Source organism: Heteronotia binoei, chromosome 2, assembly GCF_032191835.1.
Source record: "Heteronotia binoei isolate CCM8104 ecotype False Entrance Well chromosome 2, APGP_CSIRO_Hbin_v1, whole genome shotgun sequence".
Lineage (NCBI taxonomy): Eukaryota > Metazoa > Chordata > Lepidosauria > Squamata > Gekkonidae > Heteronotia > Heteronotia binoei.
This window is the reverse complement of record NC_083224.1, coordinates 114,285,768-114,298,891: the sequence shown is the minus strand read 5'-3', so window position 1 is coordinate 114,298,891 and position 13,124 is coordinate 114,285,768. Positions and strand designations below refer to the sequence as shown.

General features: G+C 44.7%; 1 protein-coding gene across 1 annotated transcript in view; it reads right to left on the bottom strand.

Moving 5' to 3' along the window:
- Window positions 1–1,107: 1,107 nt before the first annotated feature.
- Window positions 1,108–13,124, bottom strand: part of CIMAP2 (ciliary microtubule associated protein 2) — a 29,190-nt gene continuing 17,173 nt past the window's right edge. The window contains exons 7-10 of the mRNA XM_060233325.1: window positions 10,878–11,042; window positions 9,117–9,245; window positions 2,255–2,385; window positions 1,108–1,183 (exon numbers count right to left, since the gene is read on the bottom strand). Coding sequence (XP_060089308.1) covers window positions 1,108–1,183; window positions 2,255–2,385; window positions 9,117–9,245; window positions 10,878–11,042 — 501 coding nt within the window. The remainder of the gene's footprint in view (window positions 1,184–2,254; window positions 2,386–9,116; window positions 9,246–10,877; window positions 11,043–13,124) is intronic.

Here is a 13,124-nt window from a genome sequence, read left to right as displayed (position 1 = left end):
CAAGAAGGCCCCCATCTCTAGTTCTGGAGTCAGAAGCTGAGGAAGTGGAAAAGGTGGTCCAAAGGTCTGAGGCCAGATCTGACATGACATTAGAACTGGTGAGAAAGCTGGCATCTGTTTTCCCACAGGGGATTTAAAAATGTTTGGTGCGCAGATGCTTAGAATGTCTCAATCCTTTGATATGGAGGTGTCCACTTTGGATCATTGTCCAAAGGATAAGATTTTAGGCCAACTATATTTTGACTCCAGGAGTGATAGCATTCACAACATTGAAGGTCTTCCTGAAAATATTGTGGCAAAAAAAACCCCCAGCTTCTATCCCAGGTACATCCGACACATATAGGGTTTTATGAGATTAGGCAAGACACTGCTCCTTTCCTCCGCCACTCTCACTTATCACAGACAAGATGCAGCGAAGGTGTCATCAGGCTTATCACACAACCCCAACAGGTAAAGAGGACAGGAAAATCAATGTGCTGGGAAAAAATATCCATTCCTCTGCAGCCTTAGGTTTGTGTGTGTCAGATTACCAGGCAATAATGTCAGGCTAGCAGCTCTTTGGGAGAGGCTTATGCTGTAGTTTGCACTGACTTCTAAAGACAACAGAGCATTGCTAAACTTCAGATTGAAGTGACCCTGCTGTTCAAGCAACAGACCAGTGTGGGCAGGACTGGAGCAGATCTATAGCCACGTCAGTTGTGTGAAACACTTTCACAGCCATCTACTGGCACTTCTTGGAAATGCTTGAGCCTGGCACTAGAGAGACACTAAAAAGGCTTTCACTGCTTTTGGAGGTCAAAATAACAATTCCAGACTTTGACCCCTCTTTTATTACATAACAAAAGTGACAGCATTTTGGATAGCAATAGCTAGCAATTTAATAGTGACATGATTATTTCAGTACGCTGGTTTTGAAAAAGACATGCATTTACCAAATTCACTGCATAAATGGTATGAGTAATCATAAGAGGTTGGTTTTACATGGGCTTATGATAGTTTTGTGCTGCAAATGTGTAGGTGTCTTTTAGCTATTCAATAGCTAAATATCTGCAGTCAAGTTGGCAGAATTTCTCTGAGAGTTAATTATAGCTATGATTAATTCATTGCTTAACTGTAATTGGTTTCAGGAAGTAGCAGTGATTCAGAGAGATGCTGGCCTTTATTAACAGGTGTGATCCGCTCCCTGAAAAAGAGGAGGGGTAAGAAAAGTATGTCATATTTTGCATCCCACCCTTTCAAGAAGCTATGCCAGGGGTGGCCAGTGGTAGCTCTCCAGATGTTTTGCCTACAACTCCCATCAGCCCCAGCCATTGGCCATGCTGGCTGGGGCTGATGGGAGTTGTAGGCAAAAAACATCTGGAGAGCTACTGTTGGCCACCCTGAGCTGTGCTTATCTCACAACAATCCTGTGATAGACTACACTTGGGGTGGGGGAAAGTACCTTTACAGAGGCCTATCCCTGTGATATCCTGGTCCCTACCTGACCAGGTTGGAACTTGGAAGGAGCTTAATATGTGAAGAACTCTCTGGAGGAAAGCCAAGAGCAGACCCTTCACAGCTTGTGAGAAACTAAGATTCAAACTATACTCTTTTGATATTTATCTGTCTCCCTACCCCCCAAGTTGTATGCACTTTAGATTTAAAAGGGAACCCTATAAATATCTGAATTTCCATCACAGTCCTGTATAGGCAACAGTCTGCAATACCAACACAGCAAGCTTTTGCCACCACTAGGAATATAAGGGATAAAATCTTAGTCCAGCTGGATTTCAAGAGTTAAAGGTCAAGCCCTAAAAATCTTGTCAGTCTCTGAGGTGCTACCAGACTTGAATCCAGCTGTTCTGCAAACCAACATAGCTACTCTCTGAAATTAAAATCCCTTAATAGAATTTGTGGGGAAAGTTGATGGGCTGAGAAAAGTATGTGGTCCTGAAGGTTTCATATTATGCCCTTGTAGATTTCCATTTCAGAGTATAGAGGAGGTCTGAATGAGACTGCTCTGGGTAGCTTACTGTCCCTCCCTTTCTCACTGAAAGCCTCATTGTCATTGTTCACTGATAATTCCTAAGTTCCATCCTTGTGGACTACACCTGGTGTCCAGCATAAGGCATGTGGATTTTGCAAGATAAACTGACCAATCCGAATAACTGCAGAATTTCACTCCTTTGATTGCAAAAGTACAAATAATTTGTTGTGGATAAGGTACAGTCAATTGTGGCTTTTCTCCAGTGTACAACTGTTGGACCCCACTTACTGTAGGCACTTGTCTCTTTCCAAGTCACTAAGGTAACGCTGTGCCTCATTCATATAAAGTGATCGGTATCTGATCTTCTTTGGGTATTTATCATGTTTTGTGACATCATAGCGGCCAACACCAACTGGATTCTGTGAATTGAAAAGTAGAGAGGAAGCAGCTTCTGAGGTAAGAATTGCTGACCAGTGCCTCTGCTTTTTTCAAGTAGACATTCAGAACAAGAGGCATTTGGCACTATGCTCAATATATTTAATTTTCAGTGTGGCCAAATCTGTGAGTTACTTAAAGCCAGAGACTGGAGCTATGAACAGACAAGACAGATGTAGGTCATCCCCACTTGTCAATATATCCATTTCCCAACACTGCCAAATCTGTGGATACTTAAATGTGGGGACTGGATCCATTAATACACAAAACAGATTTTTCTACAAACATGATGGGAAACCCCATGTTTGCAGGAAAAGCTGAAATATTTAAAAGGGGGGAGGGGTTTAAAAACACTAAATAATAAAAGCATCTATAGCTTTAGGAACATCTGTGGCTGTTACTAGGCAACCACAACAGTACTGCCAGTTGAATCCTTGGTTTCTGTCAGTAAAAGTCAACTGGAGGGGACAGGCCCCTTTCCAGGGCTGCTTTGACCCCTTGAGAGAGGACTTAAAGCCAAGGCCAGCAGCATGAATTCCATGACTTACTGAGGCCCAGCTCCTAGCTATTTTCTAAAAGCAGCTACCCCACAAAAGCCAATGTGGTGTATTGGTTAAGTTTCAGAGTACAGTCTATGAGAGTCAGTCCCCATAAGCTAGTCACACACTCTCAGCCTAACTTCACTTACAGGTTTTTTGTGAAAATAAAAGATAATGATCTAATCTGATTTTGGTCCACATTGTGAAGAAAGGCAAGGTAAAAATGGAGTGAAAATAAGAAAAATTGCTGAAGATGGGAGAACAGAAAAAAGTAGGAGGGTTGTTGAGTGGGAACAAAAGAAGGAAGCAGATATGGGGACTGCGAGGAGGAAGGAAAGAGGAAATAGTGTGGGAAGGGGGAGGGAAATAGATGGGAAAGTGAGGTGGCCCTTGCAAATCCTTGCTGGTTTCCCACTGCAAAAGGACCTAGTCTGGTGGGTGAGAAGGTCAGGAAAGGGTCCGAGGGTATGGGGGCTCTGCACAGAAGACCACTTGATGAACAATGGTTACAGGTAAGTGCAATCCCATTAAATAGTGGGGAAGGGGAAAATGAGTTGCCTGCCACAACACATTGTAGGCTTTCCATGTAGGTGCGACTATGTCGTCATGTCTGAGATTTCAAGCAATGGAGAATCAAAGAATCAGAGTTGGAAGGGACCTCTAGGGTTATTTAGTTCAACCCCTTGCACAATGCAGGAAACTCACAAACACCTCCCCCTAAATTCACAGGATCTTAATTGCTGTCAGATGGCCATCTAGCCTCTGTTTAAAAAGCTCCAAGGAATGAGAGCCCACCACCTCCTGAGAAAGCCTGTTCCACTGAGGAAACACTAATGGTCAGGAAGTTCTTCCTAATGTTGAGCTGGAAACTTGATTTCATTTCAGCCCATTGGTTCTGGTCCTACCTTCCAGGGCCAAAGAAAACAGTTCCACACCATCCTCTATATGACAGCCCTTCAAGTACTTGAAGATGGTGATCATATCACCTCTCAGCCGCCTCCTCTCCAGGCTAAACATCTCCAGCTCCTTCAACCTTTTCTTATAGGACTTGGTCTTTAGACACCGCACCATCTTCGTCACCCTCCTCTGGACCTGTTCCAGCTTGTCTATATCCTTAAATTGTGGTGCCCAAAACTGAACACAATACTCCAGATGAGGTCTTACTAGATCAGAGTAAAGCGATACCATCACATCACGTGATCTGGACACTACTTCTGTTGATACAGCCCAAAATTGCATTTGCCTTTTTAGTCACCGCATCACACTGCTGACTCACGTTCAGCATATGATCCACTAAGACCCCTAGATCCTTTTCGTACATACTACTGCTAAGACAAGTCCCCCCCCCCATTCTATAACCATGCATTGGATTTTTCCTACCTAAATGCTGAAGTTTACATTTATTCATGTTATTGGTTTTAGCCCAGTTTTCCAGTCTGTCAAGGTCATCCTGTTTCTGTCGTCTTCTGTTTGCAACCCCTCCCAATTTAGTATCATCTGCAAATTTAATAAGCATTCCCTCTATTCCTTCATTCAAATAATTGATAAAGATGTTGAACAAAACAGGTCCCAGGACAGATCCCTGAGGCACTCCACTTGTCCTCTCCAAGAGCATGAGGAACCATTCACAAGCACTCTTTGGGTGCGATCTGTCAACCAGTTACAGATCCACCTAACGGTAACAGGATCCAAACCACATTTTACCAACTTGTCAACAAGGATAGTATGTGGAACCTTATCAAAAGAAGTTTCTTATGAATGTCTAGATGTGTGTATCTTTCTGTTGAAGCCAATGTAAGTTTGACTGCTATAGATACAAATAAAGCAGACATGCACATGCAGTTCTCTCATGTAACTAGTGAATGTCCCTAGCAGGAAGGGTAACACAAAGATACTAGCAGACAGCAATTTGTGTTGACAAAAATAAAACTGAGCACAGGTTGCTTTCCTTATGCCAACGCAGAAGCTGAGTAAGGAACACTGGGGTGGCCATCTAAAGTTGCCAGGCAACAGGACTTCTTTTGGCTGATATTAGAGGAAGCACCAATGAATCTGTGTTAAAGCTCACAATGGATATTTTTCAAAACAGGTAGCTACAAGGTTTCTTTTCTCCACAGGTTGTTCCTCATTTTTCATTTTGTGCAAAATGGTACTTAAAAAATTAAGGATACTTGTGGAAGAACAAGTCATATCTTCTGGCAGTGGAATCAGTTTGTTTTTCTTTGACCTCAGCATTTTTCTGCCAGCACATGTAGCCAACTCTGCATTTAGGCATACAGACACACACCCATACTTGGGACAAACTTTGACATTGTGACTTTGTGTGTGTGCTGCAAGTTTATCCATTTAAGCTTTTAAGCCAATCTGCCTACTGACACACACACATGTGGATAGCCCGGGCAAGCCCGATCTCAGACAATAAGCAGATTTGACTGTGATTAATACTTGGATGAGAGACTTTCTTGAAATACCCAGTCCGGAGGACAGGAGCAGGCTCTATTCAGCCACCTCTCTGAAGATCCTCCAGGCTCCCAGTAGGTCAGTCACCAGAAGTTGATGCGAATTCCAGGTGCACACACACACACACACACACACTAGGTGAAGTGGAAAGAGGCTTCAGCAGTTCTTTGCAGTACTCACTCAGCACTCTGCTTATAAGCAGGAAGAACTTGGTTGTACCATGTGATTTTGCTTAGGAAGTTTGTTATTTGAAAGCCTATGCAGCCAGGGACCATCTCTCCCTGTATGTGCCCAGCAGAGCCTTGTGCTCAACTGATCAGCATCTTCTGGCTGTCCCTGGCCCAAATGACATCCATCTAGCCTCAATTAGGCCCAGGCCCTTTTCAGCCTTGCCCTAAGGCAGCCAGTATCCAATTTCCATTCTTGGCTTCCCCTGTTAACAGTCCTAGCTTGGTGCCCAGTGGCTCAATTTCCATGGCATTCTGAAATGTTTTAAAATCTTAAATTTTAATTATAGGTTTTTTATTGCCTCTTCACTATTTATGTGTCCTTGTAAGCTGCCCTGAGTCTGCTTATGGGGAGGGCAGAATATAAATTGAAGAAATAAAGGAATGACTGCAGAACTACTTCAGGCTCACTATGATGGTGGTGGTGTGGAGCAGGAGGAGGAGTGTGTGTGTGTGCATGCACATGAGAAATCCTGTAGCAAGTTATCAGAGAACATCTTTTTCTTCTGTATCCAGAAAGACTTTGCCAGGCAGCAAGCAGTCAGTCAGCAGTCCACTCATTAGGCCTGAGAATCTCTTCCCCAGGGGGGATCATGCAACCAGGGATGCCCTTTATAAAGCCATCATCCCTCACACTCAGATGGAACAATAACTAGCAGAGCAGTAAGGATGCCATCCCACTTCTTCAGTCAGAAATCCTGCATCTGTGTATATTTGCATCTGGCAGAGTTTTCTAAAAAGTTATTGAGCATCATCCAGGGGCCTTTGCTACTTAGACAACAATAATTCTCATACATCTGGCAACTTTGGTTGTTGGAACCTAGACCCTAGTGAGGCCTTGCCATTCTGCCTATTTAATCTGCCACTGAATTGCTGTGCATCCTAAATTTTTAACTTCAATATCACAACAGAATCTCAGACCAATTCCAAGGAAGTTCACCTCTTTACTCACAGGATCAGTGACAATCCGTGATGCACCCCATCAATTATAAAAGAACCTTCATTCTTGATCTCTTAAGAGCCCTGTTCTCCAGCATCAAAGGGAGAAAAACTGGGAGTCCTTGCCTGTTTCCTTAAGTGGAAGTGAACTCTTTCACATGCAAGCTTCCCCTAACTGCTTGAGTCCATCCAGCTTTGTTCCAGTTCACCACAGGAACCCAGAAAAAGATGAATATAAATGATACAAGAAAGGGCATCAGGTAAAAGGGAGAGCCTCCCTTTGGCACATCATTACTGTAGTAAGTTTAAGCCTGTGAACTGACTATGGAACTGTGTGGAGAAGATTTTGTTCCACAAGCATGGAGTCCAACACAGCGTAAGGTAATATTTGAGCCTGTCGAAATCAAAGAGCTTACTCTAGCACATTTACCCTGACCTTGTGTGTAATTACTTTGTAGTAAGTCCCACTTGTACTACTGAAAAATAAGAGGGCAGCTAAAAGATATATTGGCCTAGACACATTAATTTAAATAAGTTAGCCTGCCTTTCCCTTATGATAGGCTTACAATCCCAAAATTTAAAAACAGCAAAATTCCATTCCTGCCCCAGTGCAACTAAGGGAGTGAAGGGAAGGCCTTTAAAGGGCCCTACAAGCAGAACAAACTGCCAGAAAAAACACTGCAGTTCACAGGCAGTTCACAAACAACACAATTGCCCAAATCATGGCTTATGAACTGATGAATTGGCCCTGTTCATCACAAACTAGTTTGTAAGTCAGTTCGTGCCCATCCCTATTATTAACTGTTTGGGTGCATTTTTATCTTGCTCTCACTTTAGTACTGTTTCTTGCATTGTTTAATATATCACATTTAATACATATGCCAGGTTTCAGATTTCTGAAATCCTAGACCTATTGCAGTATTATATGCCTCCTCATCCTATTAACCATACTGACTTCCACTACATAATCCACCTTGAGTCTCAGTGAGACAGGTAGACTATAAATGATTAAACGATGAAGAAATATGGAGTGAATTCTCAACCAGAGAAATTCACAAAGAGGGAGCATAGGGGTGAATCCTCACTGTAAAGAATTAAAAAAAGACTGTAAAGAATTAAACAAAAAATATTTACACCAACCAGGATAAGAATCATTCATGCATTATAGCCACCCACAAACCCTTGTCAGAAGGCCAGTGGAAACCACGTCTGTATAGCAGTGGTCATCAAGTCATCACATTTGAAAATAGCTTGAAACAGGGATAGATCCAATCAGGGCTCATTTTGTAGCAGGAGCTCCTTTGCATATTAGGCCACACACCCCTGATGTAGCCAATCCTCCAAGAGCTTACAGTAGGCCCTGTAATAAGAACCCTGTAAGCTCTTGGAGGATTGGCTACATCAGGGGTGTGTGGCCTAATATGCAAAGGAACTCCTGCACAAAATGAGCCCTGGATCCAATCACATGGAGAGTCTCTATGACAATGCCAATGGACAACACTTTGGTGAGCAGATTTCAGATGTTTTGGCTCGGATATGCCATTATATGGAGAAGATATTTTGGGAGTGTACTAGGTGGCTGTAACGTCTGAAGTGGCCATGAGTGAGTATTAAAGGCAGAAGCCAAGGGGGTAGGGTTGCCAATCCCCAGGGTGGTTGCAAACCAAGAAAAATTCACTAATCTTATAAAACAATAAAGAATTTAGTATAAGGTAGAAAAGTCCATCACATAAGAGTCCATAAGGATGCACTACTCAAAAGTAGTTTTTTGTTGATAAGCAGACTTCTCCTTACAAAAATAGATAGGATATTCAATAATGCTATGAATGTTCTGTAGAATGGATTCAGATATTGATGATATTGTTTTGTTTATGTAAATATATTTGTTTTGTGAATGACTCTAAGTGCTCTATTGAAAGAGTGGTTTAATTCTCTAAGTAATTTTCATTTTATAAATAAGATTAGTGAATTTGAAAGTCTTTAAGTATTGTGATTAAGTTTCAAAGAACACATTTTTCTTGGTTTGCAACTTCCTGTGTCCTTCCCTTGTGGTTTACAAATCCCCAGGGTAGGGCATGGGATCCTCCCCCCGCTTAAGGGTCATCAGAAAGCAAGGGGGAGATGTCCGCTGGGTACTCCATTATTCCCTATGGAGAACAATTCCCATAGGAAATAATGGAGAATTGATCCACGGGTATCTGGGGCTCAGGAGGGTTGTTTTTTTGAGGCACAGGCACCAAATTTGCAGCAGAGCATCTGATGCCTCTCCTCAAAACATCCTCCAAGTTTCAAAAGAGGGTCCAATTCTATGAGCCCCCAAAGCCCTATCCTTTGTTATTTCCAATGGAGGGAAGACATTTAAAAGGTGTGCTATCCCTTTAAATGTGTTGGCCAGAACTCCCTTTGGCGTTCAGTTATGCTTGCTTTTGGGTCCACCCCAATGTCTCCTGGCCCCACCCCCCAAAGTCCCCAGAAATTTCTTGACTTGGACTTGGCAACCCTAGGAGTGGAATATTTGAGACCTATTTCTATTTTCCTTTTCTTACTCACAGCATTTCCAAAAAAGAGTCGGTATGCTTTCCGGTCAAATCGTTTTGCACCCATCCAGAATGGTGGTTGATTTTCATATTCTGATCGCTTAATAGGCTTAATGTCATATGATCCTGGCCCTGCTGTGAACTGCAGCAAAGTGAAAAGTAAACATTTTTAATTAGCGGTTCTCATGATATAAGTATTAGATCATCATTGTGCTCATTATGTCTAATGAGCAATAATCACTATAGCAAGGTGAATACAAGGAGCTACTTCACACATTATATAGCAATTAGCCACCACTTCTGACAGCACCACCCTCACTCCCTCAGCCATTGTATCTTTTCCCCCATCAGATCTTTTGAGACCTCAGAAGGACAAGGGTTACTGCACTCAATCCAATCTCTCTTCAGGAGAACTTGTGCCTGTTCTACAGGCTGTCTCCTCCACCTCCCTACCATGGTTTTGGAGGGGTGGGGAACATCAGGCCCGAGAGCTGTTTACGGCCCTTGATATCACTTGGTCTGGCCCTTGGGGCTTACTGGGCCAAGGCCCCCCTCCTGAGCATTGTGAAGGACTGCTGCTGGGATATGTGGGTGCTTTTAAAGGTTTGCTGGGAGCAGCTGAAGGGAGGAAAGGGGGGTGGCAGGGGTGGGGGGTGGGAGCCGGCTACCACTAGTTCAATTTGCACGTGATTACCCCAGATGGTGTGGCCTAATATGCTAATGAGTGTGTAACCTAATATGCTAATATTAGGGGATGTGGTCTAATATGCCTGAACCTAGGCATTTGCCTAGGGCAGCGGGTTGGGGTATGTGTGTATGTGTGCTGAATTAGGCTCTTCCCACATTACTTCAGATAGAAAAACAATTATTTGAATTAATTTTGCTGGCCTGAATCATTCTTGCTTTGCAGCACACTGTTTTTTGTTGATAATTTTGTATGACCCATGAATGATGTTATAAATATCCAAATGGCTCTTGGCTGAAAAAAAGGTTCCCCACCCCTGCACTACAGCACCAGACAACTGTTCTGTGCTCTAGACTTTTGCCCCGTGGCGCAGAGTGGTAAAGCTGCTGTACTGCAGTCCTAAGCTCTGCTCACGACCTGAATTCGATCCCGGTGAAAGCTGGGTTCAGGTAGCCAGCTCAAGGTTGACTCAGCCTTCCATCCTTCCGAGGTCGGTCAAATGAGTACCCAGCTTGCTGGGGGGAAAGTGTAGATGACTGGGGAAGGCAATGGCAAACCACCCCGTAAAAAGTCTGCCATGAAAAAGTTGTGAAAGCAACATCACCCCAGAGTCGGAAACAACTGGTGCTTGCACAGGGGACTACCTTTACCTTTTTACTAGGGGTTTTACATCAACAGTGCACTCCCAAGCAGAGTTACATCTTTCAAAGTCTATTGAAGTCCTAGAAGAACATAACTTTGCCAAGGACTGTACTGCAAGAACTAAGTAAACAAACATTGGCATCATCTTGTGCTGTAGAACTAATTCTGTACAAAACTAGCTTGGGATCCTTCAAGATGCCTGATTGCTAAGGTGTCTACTAGATACAATTCTGTCTGTACCTAAAGTCAAGCCTATGAGTCAGACCAGTGTTTGGATGAACTAGGGCTCTTTGTGAGCTATACTAAAGCACATTTTTTTGTGTGCTTTAAAAAAGAAAATGTAACCATTGCTTTATTTGGTCTCATACTACTTCCTAATTTGATTGCTATATTTAGAGGAAATCTAATATTGAACTAGCAATTAAACACTGGAGGAAATTTACTTACTGCTATACGTGGACACTGGCCAACAGTCGCCCAGCAGATACGTTCAGAGGGGCAAGCAGGGTTCCGAACAAGGCTGCTGAACACGCCATGTTTCTTTTTATCCTTTGATTCCAGTTCCTCCAGGAAGCTGTTAGTCCTGCCCTTTCCCAGCTCAGCAGTAGTTTTCTACCAACATTAAATAGAAGAAATACCTCAGGAAGAGAAATGAGCCAAGGGAGCTTGTGCTGTTTCACTAGCAGGCCTCATTTTGGGCAAGAGCTTGCAGAAGCAGAGCTCCGGAACCTCTACATTTTATTGTGCTCTTTCTTTACCTTCCCCCTCTCAAAAAAAAAAAACTTGTTTCTGGGCTCCATTGTTCAAACCCCCTGTGAGAATTTTGCTGAACTCTAAGATTTGACAAACTTTCTAATCTCCCCCCCCCCAAAAAAAAACCCCAGGAAAGTAACCAAAACATATAAAACTGAGTGATCACTCCATTGTGATCACTCCATTGCAGAGACTTCCCCAGGCATCCACTCACTCATCCTTCCATGCAAGCTGAAAGGGCAGAAGGAATCACCTCTGCTGGTCTCTTTGAAGTGCCCTGGCTGCAAATTCAAGCTGCTAGTCCCACAACCTTCCACTACCAGAGAACACAAACAGCAGGCAGCTGGCAGCTTCTTTTTAAAGAATGCAAGAAGCCCTTGGATCCCTTCCCCCATTGGGGATGCCCCACAACCAGGCCCAGCGCTAGGGGTTCTAGCACCTCAAGCCGAAACCCACTCCCTAGCACCCCAAGGGGTGTATTTGTGCGTGTGAAGCCCGATGATGTCACCGGAAGTTACGTTATTGGGGGTGCAAAGTACAAGCACTTGGCCCACTCCTGTGCCCAGCCCTCTCCTGCTTCAAAGGCAGCTGGAAAGACCTCTTCCCAGCTCCCTCTAAAGCAGGAGAGGGCTAGGCACTGGGCAGCATGCGCAGCTTGGCCTGCCCCTTGCCCCCGACTTCACCAAGGCTTCCTGAGCCTCGGCGAGGTCCAGGTGGCAGCGGGCGCAGCGTGTGAGGAGAGGGGGTGCCTCCTGGCACCCCTAGGCCAGGCGGTGCCCCAGACCACCGCCTACTTGGCCATCTCCCACACAATGGCTTGCCCACAACTCCTCCCCAGGCTCAACCTAGCCTTACCTAAGGCAGTCCCTTCGGCAACCCAAGCCAGGAAGCTCCCAGGAACACCAAGGAGTCCCCACCTTTTAAGGCATTCCTTTCACTTTTTTTTCCTTCCCCATTTCCACCTGCACACGATGGAGACTGGCTTCTTCTGACCACTCCCCCATTCCCCATTCTGTTTGCTTGCCTCCATCCTGAGAGTGAGTTGCTCCAAGAGGTTGGGGGTAGCAGATGGAGCTGTGAGTCATGGACCAGGGTTGGCAAGACAGTGTGGGCCCAGAGGAGCTTCCAGTCAGGGGTGGGGCTCAACAGGGCACAGGAGAAGGAAGTAAAGATGAGGCTGAGTGAGCTCGGAACTCTGGCAAACCCGCCCTCTGCTCCCTGCACTCAGCAGCAGCTTGGTAGGGGAAGGGAGGGTCCCGCAGGCCAGAGTAACGCCCTGAGTGGGACGGTTCTGGCCTGCGGGCCATATGTCTGTCCCCCTGCCATAGAGTCCACTCTTCAAAGCAGCCATTTTCTCCAGAAGAGATGATTGTGCCAGCTAGAGATTAGTTGTAAAAGCAGACCCGTAGCTAACCAGGGGCCCACAGAACCTGGTCCCAACAGTTTTTCTGTCCCCTCACCCCATCCCAGGGCCACACCCCTCTGGTGTGATTTAAATTGCACAGGAGGGGCTTGCAGGAGCAGCCACTGGCCCTCTTGTGCCTTTTAAAGGGCTCACCAATCAACTGATAAGCAGGTTCTTTAAATCATGCAGGAGGGAGATGGATGGCCTCCAACCTCTCCAGCTTTTTGCACTCACCCCCCATGGGCACTTCCCCAGTGGCCCCCTCCCCCCCTAGCTAACGGGTTGTGTAAAAGTGGGAGATGTTATATTGTTAGTCAGCTGGCCCTAATAACTAACAATATAATTTTAAAATGGCATAAAACTCGGGGAGGAGGGGGTGTACAATCTTTCTGGTCTACAAGGAGGGGAGGAAAAGGGGGAGAGATGGGAGGCCAAATAAGGATGAAACCCATCGCTGTCCTCAACCATAGGCCTAGTGGAACAACTCTGTTTTACAGGCCCTGCAAAACTGCATTAACTCCTTCAGGATCCAGATC